Source organism: Vulpes lagopus, chromosome 8, assembly GCF_018345385.1.
Source record: "Vulpes lagopus strain Blue_001 chromosome 8, ASM1834538v1, whole genome shotgun sequence".
Taxonomy (NCBI): domain Eukaryota; kingdom Metazoa; phylum Chordata; class Mammalia; order Carnivora; family Canidae; genus Vulpes; species Vulpes lagopus.
The window spans coordinates 16,131,809-16,150,019 of NC_054831.1; the positions used below are offsets into that span (position 1 = coordinate 16,131,809).

At 41.3% G+C, this 18,211-nt stretch overlaps 1 protein-coding gene across 2 annotated transcripts in view; it reads left to right on the forward strand.

Annotated features, from left to right (window-relative positions):
* The window catches only part of XPO7 (exportin 7), a 40,863-nt gene that overhangs the window by 16,140 nt on the left and 6,512 nt on the right, over positions 1-18,211 (forward strand). For both annotated transcript variants that reach the window (XM_041765323.1, XM_041765324.1), the window contains exons 11-24: positions 491-663; positions 2,402-2,595; positions 3,058-3,163; positions 6,171-6,306; positions 6,822-6,895; positions 8,069-8,149; positions 9,049-9,112; positions 9,531-9,639; positions 10,625-10,731; positions 13,264-13,352; positions 14,073-14,180; positions 16,099-16,181; positions 16,383-16,597; positions 17,071-17,209. In XM_041765323.1, coding sequence (XP_041621257.1) covers positions 491-663; positions 2,402-2,595; positions 3,058-3,163; positions 6,171-6,306; positions 6,822-6,895; positions 8,069-8,149; positions 9,049-9,112; positions 9,531-9,639; positions 10,625-10,731; positions 13,264-13,352; positions 14,073-14,180; positions 16,099-16,181; positions 16,383-16,597; positions 17,071-17,209 — 1,678 coding nt within the window. The remainder of the gene's footprint in view (positions 1-490; positions 664-2,401; positions 2,596-3,057; positions 3,164-6,170; positions 6,307-6,821; positions 6,896-8,068; positions 8,150-9,048; positions 9,113-9,530; positions 9,640-10,624; positions 10,732-13,263; positions 13,353-14,072; positions 14,181-16,098; positions 16,182-16,382; positions 16,598-17,070; positions 17,210-18,211) is intronic.

The following is an 18,211-nucleotide window of genomic DNA, read 5'->3' on the forward strand; positions in this document are numbered from 1 at the left end:
AAAAAGGGAAGACTAGAACAGAGAGCCAGACAGAAGAATAAAGAGAAAGCTAGTGGCCTCTTTCATAGTCATGTAATATAGGACAGTGGTTCTCAAATTTTATGACTTGCATCAAAATCATCTGAGGAGTTTGATGAAAAATACAGGTGCTGTGTTTTACCCCCATAATTTCTTGCTTCAGTAGGTCCAGGTGGATCCTTGGTGTCTCTGTGTCTAACAGGTTCTCCGGGTGATTCTCATGGATACTAATGTTTGAGAACCACTTACACAAGACTTTCCTTGTGGGAAGGCTTACACAACCAGCGTAGAACAGCTCTTTTTATTAGATTGTTAATCTCTGAAATACTAATAAGCACATTACATGAGTTGTCATGCACAGAACGAAGCCCATAAGCATTTATCCCTTTTTTTTTTCTTAAGTCAAGTGGAATGGGACTAATGTGTACAAAAAAAATGAGAATATGCCTCCTACTCTTTTGATTTTCCTTAGCACTGGGAATTTGCCCCAAATAGTGTGCACTATCTCCTGAGCCTATGGCAGCGGCTGGCAGCCTCTGTGCCATACGTGAAAGCCACAGAGCCCCACATGCTGGAAACTTATACTCCTGAGGTCACCAAAGCCTATATCACATCCCGTTTGGAATCTGTGCACATCATCCTGAGGTAAGGAAACTGAGACAGCCGCATGGTGTCAGACTTGACAGAGGTCAGACACCCAGTTGTTAAGAGCGCACTTGACTTGGGCCTCCTTGGAGCTGACGCCATATTAAACGGCCATTTCCTCATGTCAGCCGAATAGCAGGTAGAGCATAAAATCTGAGAATAGGCTTTCTCTGCAGCATCCTGATTCATAGCCCCCCTTTTTTGCCCTCCTTAGCGATCTCTTTGAATACAAGCTATATAACAATGTTCTCTTTGTCCTTGGAGATGATGTCTTTTAAACGTGGCAGGAACATTTATAAGCTATAGATGATAAGAATTATCTATAAGTTATAGGTGCTCTAATTTCTTGAAGAAATTGGTGGATAAATAAGATGACACAATCCAGAGCTTACTAGAAGAGGGAAGAATCCTAGGCAGCTGATTATCAATTGCATGGTTTCTATCTACCTTGACTGTTAACTGGACCAGAAATCTCTACCCAAAGAAATGTTAGACCCTTTCAGAAATGACCTATATAAATGAAGTTACTCTTTGTTTAGGGACCTTTCTTGTATATTTTTTCTGCTGGTTGTTTTTCAGGGGAATTTACTTGGACTCTGAAGGTCTGGGTTTTTTTAAAAATCAGATCTTAATTGGCTCAGAGTCAAGTGCATTTAATTGTCATAAGAGTTATAGGCTCAACTACTAATGACTTGAATCATTTCAGAATCCAAGTATTTGTGAAGACCACTGGAAAGCATTGTTCTATCAGCTACATAGTTTGTTTCTGAGGATTCAGCTGGTTTCAGTGAGGCATTGTTGAGGAGTGGTTACAGGTGTGGGCTCTGGGCCCAGAGAACCAATTAATAACCATGTGCTCTTGGGCAAGGTTATTAGAAGGATTAAATTACTGTATCCTGGCCCAGTGTATGGACCATGGTACACACACAACTGTGACTCTTGTTGTATGGTAGTGGTGCTACAGCTGTTGGATTGTCATACTGTGATGTAGCAATAGACCAAGAGCTCAAGAGTATGACACAATTTTTTTAAGTCTAGGAGCCTAGAGAGAAGCTAGGACCTGGTATAGATCCATAGTGCCTCATCTGCGAGTCTAACATCCAAGATGTGAAAACTAAATTTTCTCATAAGTTTGGAATCAACACTCATTCGGTGGCAAAATTTGTCATGCACTGATAAGAGACCATTTATAGTTTTTTTAAAAACTGCTTTGTATAACTATCCATGATGGTTCTACATTTGGCACAGGAATATTTTATTTGATACACCAGAGTCCATTGAGGGTTCGTATCACATGGTAGAAGCATCATATTGACTCTTTAAAATCTGGAGATCTCTGAATTCCAAAACCTGTCTGGCCACAGTGGCCTCACCACAGGGACAGGATATATGTAGTCCCAAAGGTTATTAGAGTCAACAACAAGCAAGAAACTAAAAACCAAGAGCATGGGGGGAAGCATAGGACTGAGAGGGTGGAGGCAGACGAATGTTACAGGAGCAGGAGTTCAGATCAGAAGGCTGGACACCAACACAATATACTTAAAGAAGACAGACGTTAGGGTGAAGACACCTGTCTTCCCACTTTTTGTATTTTTTTCTTGGTAAATGTTAGTATTGGGATATGGGCCTCTGTCATTGGCAATGGTGGCTAAATGCAGAAGAGTGAGCGCTGTTGTGGTGGGGTAATCAATGGCATATTTGAAGAAAGCCACCTTCCTTCTTCTTCCCTTGGGAATAGGGATGGCCTGGAAGACCCTCTGGAGGATACAGGCCTGGTGCAACAGCAGCTGGACCAGCTGTCTACCATTGGGCGTTGTGAGTACGAGAAGACATGTGCACTTCTTGTGCAGTTGTTTGACCAGTCTGCCCAGTCCTATCAGGAGCTGCTGCAGAGTGCTAGCGCGAGCCCAATGGATATTGCAGTGCAGGAAGGTGAGTGGATAGGAGCTGTAGCCTGGAACGCGGTGCTGTCAGTACCATTTCACTCATTACCACCTCTCTTCCCTACCTGCCCTCCAAAAGAGCTCTTCCATCATCCATTACCTCCCTCTACACAAAAGAATATTGTGAGTAAATGCCACAGGGCTAGGGAAGAGTAGCTGAAATTGTGTCTATATGCATGTATTTAACTTCAAGAAAGTACTGAACTCTTAAAAATAATGACTTTGTCTGATAGGGGACCATTGGTTATCTAATGAATTTTCCCCTTGACATCACCCTTACCAAAGTTAGGGTAATAGCAATACTCGGTAAGAAAAGTTAGACATTATGGCTTTGCCATAGTGTTCTAAAGATTACAGAAGCTCATAGTAAGAAACGCACCTCACCATAAGGAAGTTTCTTCAATGAAATGACCACTATAGGGGACACTAATATATCTCCTTCCTGTTGCAGGAAGACTGACGTGGCTGGTTTACATCATTGGCGCAGTGATCGGTGGCCGAGTATCTTTTGCCAGCACTGATGAGCAAGATGCTATGGATGGCGAGCTTGTCTGTCGGTAAGTGCTCTCATAGACTTTCCATTTCACTGGTGTGACTGCCACCCCTCTTTTTGGGTCCTAACACCACGAGAACTTTTGCATGCTTCTATTAATGCTTTCCTCCCTGCTTATAGAGTATAATCTCATGAAGCTGATTGCCCATGAAAATGAAGGACTGTTACAGGTCTAACTTTTAGAAGTACAGCAAAAATTCTACCTATAGTCTATACTGAGAAAACATTTGCAGTAATTCAGCAAGGAAATAATGGATACAAAATTAGGAAAACCAGAGTAGAGAGTAGCTTTTATCTTTAAGGACATCTCAGAGTTAATGAAATGTGGATTGCTTTTGCCATAGCAGAGTAAGACTGATAGGAAAATATGGTTCTTCAAATATCACCAAATATGGAATTACAGAGTTTCTACAGCCTTTCAAATCTCTTGACATACACTTTTCCACCTAGAGGATTTCAAGTTATTTTGTATCTGTGTGATTCTCATCCATCTTTCTAAAAACCTACAGTGAACATTTAATTCTAAAAATTAACCTAACATAGAAATAAAAAGGCAGGATTTTGGGAGTGCCTGGGTGGCTCAGTCAATTAGTTATCTGTCTTTGGCTCAGGTTGTGATCCTGGGGTCCTAGGATAGAGCCCTCCATCGGGCTCCCCTCTGTGGGGAGTCTGCTTGTCTCTCTCCTCTTCTCCCCCCCCCCCCACACTTGTGTACATTCTCTCTCTCTCTCTCTCTCTCTCTCTAATCTTTTTAAAATTTAAATAAGAAGGCAGGATTTTTTAATACTCTACTGCAGAGGTTCTCAAACTTTTTCCTCAAGACTATTCACCCCTTAAAAAGTATTGAAGATCTTAAAGAGCTTCCATTTATAAAATATAGCTATTGATACTATATTAAAAACTAAAACTGGGGTGCCTAGTTGGCTCAGTTGGTAAAGGATGGGACTCTTGATCTCAGGGTTGTGAATTTGAGCCCCATGTTGGACAGTGAGATGACTAAAAAATAAAAAGCAAAACTGAGAAAGTTTAAAATTTTTTTTTTTTTTTTTAAGTTTAAAATTTTCACTTAAAAATAATAAGTCCGGGGATCCCTGGGTGGCGCAGCGGTTTGGCACCTGCCTTTGGCCCAGGGCGCGATCCTGGAGACCCAGGATCAAGTCCCACATCGGGCTCCCGGTGCATGGAGCCTGCTTCTCCCTCTGCCTGCGTCTCTGCCTCTCTCTCTCTCTCTCTCTGTGACTATCATAAATAAATAAAAATTTAAAAATAAAAATTAAAAAAAATAAACTGTTGAGCCACCCAGGCTGCAAAAAAAAAATAATAATAATAAGCCCATTACATGTCAGCATAAATAAAGCTTAAGTATTATTCAAAAAAAATTAGAGGCACCTGATTGACTTATTCAGTTAACCATCTGCTTTTGGCTCAGGTCATGATCCCAGAGTCCTGGGATTGAGCTCCCAAGTCAGGCTCCCCCATCAGGGGAGGAGTCTGCTCCTTCCTCTGCCCTTCACCCTGTTTGTGCTCATTCTCTCTCTCTCTCTCTCTCTTTGTCTCTCAAATAAATTAGTAAAATCTTTTTTAAAAAATTTTAATGAGGAAAGTGGCTTTGTTTTAACGTCTAGCCCAGAAGTCAGCTAGATTCTCCTATCTGCATCTGCATCCAGTCTGTCATGGTGTCACACATCCAGTAGCCCCTGGACAACCCACTGCAGCCTCCTATCGGAATGCAAGTAGAAGGGCAGATCATGTTACAGGATTGTGTGAGAACAGATTTCAACCTTGGGGACCTGCCACCCTGAAGGTTCTGAACTTTCAGATGCTCTCCTTGGAGATAAATATATTTTAACATGATGCCTTCAAATAGATTGATTCCCAGGCATTTCAATCCATAATTCTTTTTCTGAAAATCCTCATTTTTCTATTATCAGATGCCCATCTGCCCTTAGGTACCTACCTTAATCCTGACCAAAGTCTCCATGCCGTGTCACATTGGCATTTTTTGAAGAGGTGAGCCAAGATTTGATAAGGATGAAAGCTAATATAAGCTTACTGATGCAGCGGCCTTAATATATATTGAGTTTAGAGAGTGTCTTGGATACTGGTTCCCACACTGTGTGTTACAACATCATGCCTGAGTCTAATTTACTTGTGATATGTCAAAAACAGTCTACCTGTTCTCACATCATCAGAATGACAAATGACTCACTTGTAATAACATTCATTCAGTATTTATACACTTGTATTACACAATTCCAATATGCTTTTTTGGGGAGGAAGGAAAGGCATGGGGAAAAGGGATGAAGTCACGGGTGACATATCTGTTCTTGGTCTTTGGAACTGTTACCTGCCTGTGGACATTGTCCTTCATGTATCCATTCCCTTCATGGCTCTGTGGGAAAAGAGAATGAGCTTAGTCTAGTCTCCCTCATCTTTTAGATGCGGTACTGGGACTCATAAAATAAATTGCTTCACTTAGTCTCCCAAAAGTTTCAAGGAAAACCATTACCATGGTGCCAGTATTGTTTTATTTTTCCCCCACTATTTTTTTTTTTAAAGATTTTATTTATTTATTTATTCATGAGAGAGAGAGGCAGAGACACAGGCAGAGGGAGAAGCAGGCTCCATGCAGGGAGCCCGACATGGGACTCGATCCCAGGTCCCCGGGATCACACCCAGAGCTGCAGGCGGTGCTAAACCGCTGCGCCACCGGGCTGCCCTCCCCCACTATTTTTAAGCCAGTTATTAGTTCTGCCTCAGTCTACAGTCTCCGTGAACTGGAACTTTTAGACATCCAACCAGTCATTCATATTCATTCTTCAGCTGTGGTTCCTATGGGTCAGAAGTGGAGAGTTTTGGTCTCTCAGCAGAGCATAGAGCCTGCAGAGAATGCCCTTTAGATAGGATGGGTAAGGAGAGGAGACACATAGGACTACTTGAGGGTAGGTCGGATCTTCTAGAATGACCAGGATATCCTGCTGTTGAGAGAATCATTGCTCTTCTTCCTCTAGGGTGCTCCAGCTGATGAACCTAACAGATTCTCGCTTGGCTCAAGCGGGTAATGAGAAGCTAGAATTGGCCATGCTGAGCTTTTTTGAACAGTTTCGTAAGATCTACATTGGGGACCAGGTGCAAAAATCCTCTAAGGTAACAGACTCTCATTTGGCTCCACTTGGTTCTCACTTATGCTTGTGGAATTGCTGACTGAGAAACATCTGATAATAGTTCAGACACAGATTTTAGTATCAGGCGTCCAAATGTCTCTTCTTCATCTGTAGAATTTTGAGAGATTGATTGGGACCCAGAGAATTGGGTCCATTTCTCTAGTGTTCCACGTGCTTACCAGATGGCCAGTCAAAACATCTGTTGATCTCAACATTGGCAGTTCTTGGTCTCTGTACGTGAATTGATGTCCAAAACAGCAGAAGGTTTTGACAGTTTGTAATGTAAGGGTTGAAGGGGACTGGTAAGATAGTTCAGCATCTCTCCAGTATCAAGTAATACTTAGAAACTAGCTTATCCCTTCAACAGAGACTTTTTCTACACTTTTGTCCATTTTCTTCCCACATCTAACCCCTGAATAAGAATAAAAACAATGTTGGGATGTGATTTTTTTCTAATCCATATTTTCTGATTACTTTCTCTTTCCTTAATAACACCAGCTGTACCGCCGACTTTCAGAAGTTCTGGGCTTGAATGATGAAACTATGGTCCTAAGCGTCTTCATAGGAAAAATGTAAGTGTTTGGCTTGCCATCAGCAAGAGTCCCTTGCAATCCTGTTGCAACTGTAAAATGTGATATTGGCATTATGCTGCCAGTGCCTTGGTATTCCAGCATTGATCGTTTGCGTCAGAAAATTGTGCATTTGAGTGTGTGACAAGCTGTGCTTAGAGATATGGCCCGGCCCCAGAGCATTCCAGGCTTGTACAGGCAAGGATTTAATTTTGTTCATGTGGAATCTCATCTCTAGCTTCTGGAATCACCGGTGAAACCCTGTCATGGCATTAGCAAAATGGACCTCCCTCCCCAGTGATTGGTGCTCAGCCTCTCACCCAATCACCCTGCTGCCAGGGATGCCCAGAGGGGGCATTCATTTTCTGGTGCTGATTTCCACTAGGTTTGCCCCCCTTCCCTGCCCAAGGAGGAGAGCCCCACTTTAAAACAGGCTTTTCCTCTCAAGAAGCATCACACCCTTTGAGAGCCTTAAATCTGCAAAATACAGTACTATTTGAACTGTCTTCAAAGTTAGAGCTCCTAATTGGCCCTTTTTCGTTTGTTTTGTTTTTGTTTGTTGGTTGGTTTTTTAAGTTATACCCCTTTGTTCACATTTTTCCCCTTTCTGGAGCTCACTATCTCAAAGCACACGCTAGGAGCCAAATATTCTACCCAGGGCTGTGTGCAAAGTGACATTTTGCCCCCTTCCAGCCATCCCAATCCTAAACACTCATATCCATGAGCTGGTTAATAATTTAAGATGCAAAAAACAAAGGGGGTCTAAAGGACTCTGCCAGCCAAGAACCCGGAAGCAAGGGCTACTAGAATTCTGCAGCTGACAGTGGATGGTGCAGGTGCAGAATTGCATACGTCTGCATGTTATCACTGCCGCAGAAATCTCTTACCCTTGCTGCAGAAATCAGCCCTGGAGTGCCCCAGAATTCCAAGGGCCTGGGTATGGGCCAGTGTAGCTTTGGAACCAAGTAGTGAAGATTATCTGAAGGATAATTTTTCTAGTCAACCAAATGTAAGTACGGAGATTTTATACCCATTTTTTGTGGTTGTGATGTCTGTGAATTGGTGATGCAGATGTGTGGTGACTCTTGATGGATGATATTCTTCTTCTCCCAACCCTGAAGGAAACCAGGCATATCAAAAGTGTCTCCTGCTTTTTTTCTTCTTTTTGTCCTCCAGCATCACCAACCTGAAGTACTGGGGCCGCTGTGAACCAATCACCTCCAAGACACTACAGCTTCTCAATGACCTCTCCATTGGATATCCTTTTCTAAGCCAGCTTCTGTGCACAGCAGGAACTGTGGCTTGCCACTGTCTTACAAATCATGGCCTCCTGCTGTTTCCACTTTAATTTAGTTTTATGTGTACTCCATTCTCCTAGGAGCCAGAGGCAATACCCACACAGAATCCAGGGATAATTCCAGACTCCAAATATGAGCCACCCCACAGTTTCTACAGATTTATCCCTCGTTATTTCTAAGATCCAGAAATACCCAACAGATCTGTCCGATCAGTATACCCTCTGTAGCCAAGATTTTTGCATCCTCAGTGATGCAGAGTCCATCTTGATTTTGATTGTCAGCCTTTTGGTAAAAGGAGCCTGATTATAGGCTCTGCAATAAAAGCAGTGGTTATACTCCCTCTTGACTTGGACCAAATCTGCTGTAAAGTTTGAATTGCTCGGAGACAGCCTTCTACAACCAGGGGTCTGCCAGAGACTAAACCCTGTAAAAATGAGTGACTTTTTCCTCAATCATCCCAAAGTTTGTACATAGCTAGTACCATTCTAAATGCATAGGAAAGAACTTGATTCACCACACACAATGCATGCCTTAGACTGGGATTTAGGGCTTAATTCACTTAGAAGCAAGAAAAGCTACCCTAGAATATTCTTGGGGGAAACTGCTGGGTTTTATCTCTTTTCTTACAGATAGGAGTTTGTTATGTCAATTTTGTCATTGATTGGTTAAATACTGCTTAGAAGAGAACACATCTTTTTTTTCATTTGGCAGGTATTATATTCAAGTGTTTAAGGAAAATAAGATCATCTGGATATGGAACTCATAAGAAAGAAACTACTTTATCCTAGAAAGTTGCATTCTACATTAAAGATTCTTCATTTGTACACACTTTCCTTGACCTTCTTTCTTTGTCTTCACATACAGTAGTGTAAGGAAACTAGTGAAGCTTAGTGCGGTACAGTTCATGCTGAACAATCACACGGTGAGTGATTTAGCACCTCTTCCTGGTTCTCCTTTAGCCAGCCACACACGCTTCCTCAGCCATATGAAGGAGATGTTTTCAGCTGAGGTTCATAATGCTCTTCCTCCTCCCCTTCTCAGCCAGAGACCCCTCCCTGACTCCCTTCACCCTGCCAGAATGTACTTAACTGGCATCTGAGCTGCTCTTCAGGAGCCAGATAATCTGAGTTTTGATGATGCTGCCTACTTCTACTCATACAAAGATAAATTAGTTGGAGATAACAACAATAATCAAAAAAAATTTTTTAATCCCCCTCATAATCAAGAATGACGATACAGCCATTAGCTTGAAAAGGCTCAGTAATTCTGAAGTTCCTGGCTTGCCTTCTGCCTGTGACCCATGTCTTTATCTTTTTAACTTGTCTTCTTTTTTTCAATAGAGCGAGCACTTTTCATTTCTGGGTATTAACAATCAGTCCAATCTGACAGACATGCGGTGTCGGACTACTTTCTACACAGCACTTGGGCGTCTCCTCATGGTGGATCTAGGTACTGCAATAAATCCTAGAGGCTTGTGCTGTAGTCTGGCACTGTCCTAAATTCTTACTTGAGCATAGGAGACTAGAGTGGGGGAGGTCTTCCCTGTTGTTTCAACAGTAACAGAACTATCTGAAATAACAGACTGATTTCACCAAGAACACATCATGCCCTCATGGTCCCTGTAACTGGAAGAGAAAAACAGTATGTGTCAGTTTTCATCTGATGTGCAGTGGTTTTATTTTTTTATTTTTTTATGTGCAGTGGTTTTAAAACCTCTTCATATTTCTCCTCTGAAAGTTCAGAGCATCAAGAATGGAGAGTCCTAAACGCATCTCCTTGGCCAGATAACCCCTCCACCCCAAATGAAGGCCACCTAAGACAGTCAGCAGAACTTTCCATGCCCCAGTTCACTAGTACATGTGAACTCAACAGGGCTAAAGAACCTGTCTAGCTCTGTTGTGGTATTAGCAGTTTGGATCCAACTAATGACTGAAACTCAATGCTCTCATCCTCATTTTGAGCTATTTAAGTTTAATCCTACTCTAGAATATTACAAAACCTTTTAGGTTTATGGAAGATCAGTGAAAAGAGAAATATGAAGAGAGCCTCCACAAGCACCTGATTCAAGTATGAGTCTCGTCAGGTTTCATACACTAGACTCAGTCCTTTCTCAGCTGAGTGTTAGCTCTCACTTAAGGAGAAGTAAATAAAAATACACTATCTTGTACGCATAGGAACCTATGGTTTTGTGGTTCAGTGTCTGAAAAAAATATGGGACATCCCTGGACTGAAGATTTCTGCCCTTTTTCAGTTTAAAAATTATCTTTGTATATACATTTCACTCTTGAAATTACTACTATTTCCTGTGGAGATGATAAAAGGGCCCCCTTGAATTGTCCTTGGGTCTGTTCACCTTTCATACCATCTTACTTCCCTTGCATATGCAGCTTTGACTTTGTTATATTGGAGTTTATAAGGGTTGTTTCCCTTACAGGAGAGGATGAAGATCAGTATGAGCAGTTCATGCTGCCACTCACAGCAGCGTTTGAGGCTGTGGCCCAGATGTTTAGCACTAATAGTTTCAACGAGCAAGAGGCAAAGGTGAGTCTTTCACCCACTGATAGACCAGCTTCTGCTTTTAGGCAGCCCCTGACAGAAACTAGATTAGCTAGCACTGCAGAAAATAGTGCTCATCCATACATTTTCCACTGATTTTGCTTTTTATTTAATCTCTTTGGACTCCTGGGATTTTGAAATAGAAGAACCAGTAGAGATTATTTATAAAAGTCTTTAATTTTTATGTTAAAGTGTGTTCTTCAGCACTTAGGATTTTTTGTCTAAATTTTCAAATGTAGTAGCATAAAGTTATTATATATGTTTTCCTATTGCCTTTTTAATTTCTGTTATATCTTTAGTTATGTTCCCTTTTCATTTTTAATACTGCTTATTAGTGCTTTCTCTGTTTTTCTATATCAGTTCTGCCAGAGTTGTGCTAATCTTATTAGTCTTCACAAAAATAATAATTTTTGTTTTGCTTTGTTTGAATTTTCTGTAACTGCATTTTCTATTTCATTTATTTCTACTCCTTATGTTTATTTTCATGTATTTTCCTTGGGGTTTTTCCTTTATCCTAACTTCTTCTCAGCCCTCCTTCTTTCCTAATATAATCATTTAAAACTACAACTGTCCCTGTTAGGTATATTATTCCACAGGTCAGTTTTGGTTTTGTTTGGTTTTGTTTGGTTTTTTATTTTAATAAAAAAACACGTAACATAAAATTTACCAGCTTAACCATTTTTAGGCGTATAGTTGAATAACATTAAGTATATTAACATTTTTGTAATCTAAGCCTCCAGAGTCTATACTTTTTATATGTAATGTTTCATTATCATTCAGTTCTTTGTATTATCTAATTTCCATTAAGATTTCTTCTTTGACAGGAGTCATTTAGAAGGGTTTGTGAATTTCCATACATATGGAATTTTAAAGTTACCTTTAGTTATTGATTTCTGGCTCTCAGAATTATCATTTCTTAATTTCTGCTCTCCTCATCTTCACACACACCTGCTCTCCTTATCTGTAGGTCTCTGTACAAAAACCAGAAGCACCAGACTATTAATATTTGTAGGACATTTTTGCAGTGTTCATAATGACACTGAAGCTGAATTACAGTCACCAGATAACCAGAAGTATTGCCCCCAAAATGCTAGGCTTTACCTAATATTCTAAAATTCCGTTTTATCTTTAGAAAGCCTCTTTGTTTTCTGTCTCCAAATCACAAGGGAAGTTAGCAACACCACTTTATCCAGCTCTCTCTCCTCTTGAGATAGGTACTATTCAAAGCTGAGGTTAGTGTGGAGCATATCAGTTACTTGAGCTAGAGTACCAACCAATACCAAGGATAATTGAGGGGTATTAGTGAGTAGTAACCCTTTTCCTCATCACTTTAGTTTAGCAGCACTTTTCCCCATTGCTTTAGTACAAAGCAAGTAAAATTAATGAAAAGAACCATTTGGGCCATGAACTACAAACATTATCCATGTCTTTGTTACATCATGTAATAAGTCTTTTAAGTGACTGCGTCTTAGGCTTGAAAACAACTTATTTATCAGTTTAGGAACAGAACTTCGCCTAAAGCGGGCTGTTATGTTAGCAGAAGTGCAATAATTTTTGACAAATGAGTCAGGACACTGAAACGTGCCTTGAGCCTATTGATGATTATTAGCCTTTCAAAATAGTCTTACTGCCGTTCAGGGCCCATAGGATAAGTAAAAGTTCTGTTGAGAAAGAGCATTCATTGGATTTGGAGTCTTTTTTTTTTTTTTTTTAAGATTTTATTTATTTATTCATATGAGAGAGAGAGAGAAAGAGGCAGACGGAAAAGTAGGCTCCATGCAGGGAGCCTGATGTGGGACTCAATCCCGGGTCTCCAGGATCAGGCCCTGGGCTGAAGGCAGCACTAAACCGCTGAGCCACCCAGGCTGCCCTGGATTTGGAGTCTTGATGGCACCAATCTTAACCGTGGCCCTCTTGCCACCTAGCAGTGTAACTATAGCCATAGTATCTGAGCTCTTAGGGTATGGTCTTTTCTATGAAAGTGTACTTTACAGCTCCAGGAATTGACACAGTCTTATTTCCAGACACCCCAGGCAAAGGGGGAAGTAACATGTAGGCTTCTATGTCTTCCAGCAGGGTCTGCAATTGAGTTCCTATGATATTAATGCCTTTGTAATAAGGTGTGGTACCAGACCTTTAGGATACATAGTCCTTCTGCCTCTTGTGTGAACTTTTTGGCCATTTTTTCTTTTTTTTTCTAACTCTTCTTAAGTCAAGCTTTTTTACTTTTCTACTTTCTACATATGAGTTATCACATTTTAAAACTTCATTAGCCTCTGTTTTTGCTGTGGTGGAGCAGGAACCATTGCTTTTTCTTTAGTATATAGCAAGTTTTCAAAACTGATTTTCCAAGTGAAAAGATTCTATCCTAGTATGGAAGAAATCAGTTCAGAATATCTGGGAAGGAGTATTTGTTGAGTGATGGAAGAATTTGGTTACACATTTGTGAAATCCCCATCAAATTGTTATAGATTTGGTTTTTCTTCTATTTTAATATATTTTTGCCTTCTACTACAGCGAACTCTGGTTGGCCTCGTAAGAGACCTGAGAGGGATAGCTTTCGCCTTCAATGCCAAGACCAGCTTCATGATGCTGTTTGAGTGGATGTATCCTAATACAGACCAGGAGCTTGCCACTGCAAGTGGTGGAGTCATCAGGGAAGGGAGCGCGGGAGGATTAGTGAGGCAGCAACGAAGGCAAAGAGTTGCCACCAAAGGCCTGTCCTGTGTCTTGTAAGGTGCCATTCCACAGTGGTGTGATGGCATAACGCTGCCTGCTTGGGTCAGAGGGATGGGCAATGAATGAGGTCATTTCCCACTTTCTCTTCTGGGTCCCAGATACAGATGCCTGCAGAACTGCTGCACGTGAAGTTTGCTACAGTCAGAAAAAGAGACCTCTCAATATAGTAAAAAAAAAAGACGGCTTTCCTAGGAATGGGAAAGTCTAACCTTCTTGAATTCATAACCTTAAACAAATCTTTTCAAAGCTGAGTGCCTTTGTTTATCCAATAGTTATATAACAGAAATAGCTGATTCCCTTTCATGTCATAAAAGGGAAAAGAGAATAAATAACAATATGAGATACATGATGCTCTTCAGATGAAAGTCATTATGTAAATGACAGTGCATTTTTAGATGCCTAATACAATTTCAGGAGCACACAGTCACCTTAGCACCTTACAGTTAGAAAGACTGCAAGATTAGCAAGCAAGAGACAGGCAGTTGGAGAACTTCCATTTGACAGTTTGTGCTTGCCCAGTGCAGAAAAATATTTTCAATTCTCTACCTTTCTGGATTTAGAATGCTTCCTTAGCTTTTCACTTACAGATATCCATCCTACATGCCAATTCTTCAGCGGGCAATTGAGCTATGGTACCATGATCCAGCCTGCACTACACCTGTGCTCAAGCTGATGGCTGAATTAGTTCATAACAGGTAAGCAGGAAGAAGATTTTCAAAGGACACAACTGCCCTTTTATTAGAGAATTCTGGGAGAATAGATTTTATCTCATGTTTGGGCAGATTGTAGAAGATAATAAGACTCACTGCCATCAGAATTTGAAAAACATCTCTAAAAGTTAATGTGTATATATTTTTGTTTGTTTGAAAGAAGGGTGTCCCAGCCATACAAAGCCATAGCTGCTCGTAGGAAATAAGTGACTCTGGAAAGTCACAAGATAACTCATCCTTACAAGAGGTGAATCTGGCAACCAATATTCTGATTTCCCCACCCATATATAAAAGTTAACATTTAGTACTGCTGTCATATACACTACATTTCAGAGAGACAAGAGTGATGCCAGATTCATTAGAATACCCCATTTTAAGAAAGGTGTCTATTTGGCAAATTGCAGCTGGATGGGTAAAGATTTACTTAGAAAGTAAGACAGGCTTCCCAAAATACTGAATTTTAAATTTGCCCAAGAATTTAGGGATGGAGGAAAAGAAAAATCCATTACCTTGACTTCACTAGAATTTTAGGTGCTTGCCATGGCACTCCCTTTAAGACTACCTTACTGAGGAGGTAGGTAATATTCATAGAGCCTGTAGTCTCTCTCCTAGGAGGCTCATAGTCAAGAGTTACTCATTTACAAAATAGATATTTGAGAGCATCTACTCTGCCAGCCACTTATCTAGCTGTTGTGCCAGACAAAACCTCTCCCCTCTTAGATGTTACATTTTGGAAAGACAAACAGTAAAACGAGTATGGAAAAATCATTTCAGATAGTGGTAAGTGCTATGCAGAAGTTAATAACAGGAATTGAAGGAGGGTCAGAGAACTGACCTCTCAGAAAAGGTGATGTTTAAGCCAGGATCTGAATGACAAGAAAGAAAGATTCTAGTAGCCCTACAAAAATAAGGTGAAAGAGCATCCTAAACAGTGAAAACAACTGCAAAAAAGTCCTGAGATGGGATGAGCTCACTGGGACTTGAGACAGAAAAATGCCACTTGTTGGAGCATGGTGAATGAGGGAGGCCAGAGTAGGAGGAGTCAAATAGGTGGGCAGAGGCCCAGCTCTGGAGACACTTAGTACAGCAGTAATGAGGAAAGTGCGTGCATTCTCATTATAGCGGGAAGCTGCTGAAGTATTTTAAGCACAGGATTAAAATGACCTCGTTTACATTACTTAAAAGTACCCGTACTATCTAAAGAATGAGACCATAGAGGGGCAAGAGTGGATGCAGAAGAACCATATAGGAAGTGGATAGATTCGGGGCATGTTGTAGAGCTAGACCTTAATGGATCCAGGATGGGGAGGAAAGGAAAGAAGAATCAAGAAAGACTCCTGGGTTTGAGGCTTTAACCACTAGAGTCCTTCAGAAGACTATCTAGAAAATCATTAAAAGGTGGTGAAAACCGAAGAGGTTCTCTGGTCGAAGGAACAATCAGGAACTCAAAACTCAAATTGTTTAAAATGCTTGCCTTATGTACTCTCTCTTGTAGCATTCTCAGTCCCTTCTCCTGTTACCCTCAGGTGCCACTGAACCTGTGAAGGTAAATGTAGGCTGATATCTGAGGGGCCGTGATTTACTACTACCAAGAAATGACTGTCATACAAGCCATAACTTAATCAAATGGAGAATTTTAAGAGAGTAATTTCGTCTACTACCTCACTTTTGTTTCTTTTAAATGTTTTTAATTTGAGAAGCAGAACCTGAGTCTGGCATGTCAGTCTTCAATACAGAAATTTTGTCACTGGTTAAATATCTTTAACTTGGTTAATCTACATTAGGAATTATGTACATCTTAGTGCAAAAAGAATCACCCAGAGTACTCAGATGAGAGCCTGAAGTACCCTGGTCTTCCAGCAGCATGCCTCTGACTTCCTCTGCTTCTGTGTTCTCTGTTCAGGTCTCAGCGACTCCAATTTGATGTCTCTTCCCCCAATGGCATCTTACTCTTCAGAGAAACCAGCAAGATGATAACAATGTATGGTAAGTGCCTTAGAGGAGCATAACCTTGGGAGTGAATTTCAGTGCAGTCACCACACTGTGTGCAGTGTAGGCAAGCTCTGGCAACAGCCAGGTTAGGCAGCTGGCACTGAGCGCCTTTGAATAGAGGGTTGAGTTGGTGACATAAACTATCAGTTACAATGTGGTTGAATAAATGTATATATCACATATCTGTCTACTCAGGCAATCGCATCCTGACACTAGGAGAGGTCCCAAAGGATCAGGTCTATGCACTGAAGCTCAAGGGCATCTCCATCTGCTTCTCCATGCTGAAGGCTGCCCTCAGTGGGAGTTACGTCAATTTTGGAGTCTTCCGTCTCTATGGAGATGATGCGCTGGACAATGCTCTACAGACCTTCATCAAGCTGCTCCTCTCTATTCCCCACAGTGACCTCCTGGTAAGTCTGTAGCTTCACTGACAGGATCCAAGCCCCTCATCACAATCAGATGTTTTTGTTTTGGGGTTTTGTTTTTTTGTTATTTTGCCTGACGCTATGATTGAATGTTTCTCTGGGAAACTGTAAGCTAGCTCCAGCTAGTTCTTTTGTCTTCCCATCTGAAAGGCAGTCAGCTATTTTATTTAGGATCTTGCTCTCCATGTTGGAGCACCTGGGTGGCATAATCACTTGAGCATCTGACTCTTGGTTTTGGCTTGGGCCCTGATCTCAGGGTCGTAAGTCAAGCCACATCAGGTTTTATGCTTAGTGGAGAGTCTGCTTGAGATTCTCTCTCCTTTCCCTCTGCCCCTCCAGTTCATGTTCACTTGCTCTCTGTCTGAAATCAGTCAATCCTTAAAAAAAAAAAAAAGATCTTGCTCTCTGAATATTTAGGTGAACAGTGCCTCAGCTTTTATCCTCCTCTTCTCCCACAGGACTACCCCAAGCTCAGCCAGTCTTACTATTCACTACTGGAAGTCCTGACCCAGGACCACATGAACTTTATTGCAAGTCTGGAACCTCATGTCATCATGTATATTCTCTCTTCCATTTCTGAAGGACTTACTGCACTTGGTGAGCACCTAGATTGGTTGCTTTTTACCACTTCACAGAAAGGGAGAGTTTTGCCCCCATGTCCAAAAGGGTTACTGCTTTGGGGTATATGTATGACCCATGGATACATTCTCATCCATAAAAATTTAGCGACCCTATCCTAAGGACCAAGCACTCTGCTAGGCACTAAGGATATAGTAATTAATAACCACCCTATCCTTTCAGAGCTTTTTATCTGCTAGATGAAATAGACATGTAGATAAGTGCCTATTTACTGCACTTACCTACTTATGCACTACAGTAGGAATGCAGAGGGTGTCCTGTGAGAGCTGTTGGGAAGAATACCTAAACTCCTGGTATTGAGGAGGTTGAGTCAAACAAGGCTGGCCAAAGGCATTGATATCAAAGTATAGGCCAAAAAGCTGAACGGGTGTTAGCAGGTTAGTGAAGAGGCTTCCTAGCAGCAGAGCAAGTACTAGCACCTGCGGGCAGGAGTCGGGAAATCCAGGTGGCTGGCACACTGGTGCGGAGGAGCAGGGGAGAGAGGTGGATGGGGCAAATCTGGAGATCACACAGGGGCCCTCAAGCCCTATTAGAGTATTGGATTCTTACCTGAGGATAGTGGAAGGAGGCTATGGAATGTGCTCACACAGCTCCACAAGTTTTCATCCTCCTCCATCTGGTTCCTGTCAACTCCTTTGTTTCTGAGCTACCTTCAAGGAGTCTTAGTAGGTATGCATGTGTTCAGAGAATAAAAACCATTTTTTTATGTTAGGCTACACCAAACCTAAATAGGAAGATTAAGTCAACTGTAAAATAATCACAATGTATTGCAAGTACACACAGAATTGCCCACTGTGGTGGGTTACACCTCCACGCCCCTTCTTTGACAGGCATTTACTTCCAGCAGGGTGTAGAGCCATTCCTAGGACAGTCCAGCCAAGGTATCCGACACTGCTTTGGAAAGCTGTTTGATAGCTTCTTGAAAATGGAGGGACATCTGCACAAACAGAAACGGAATGG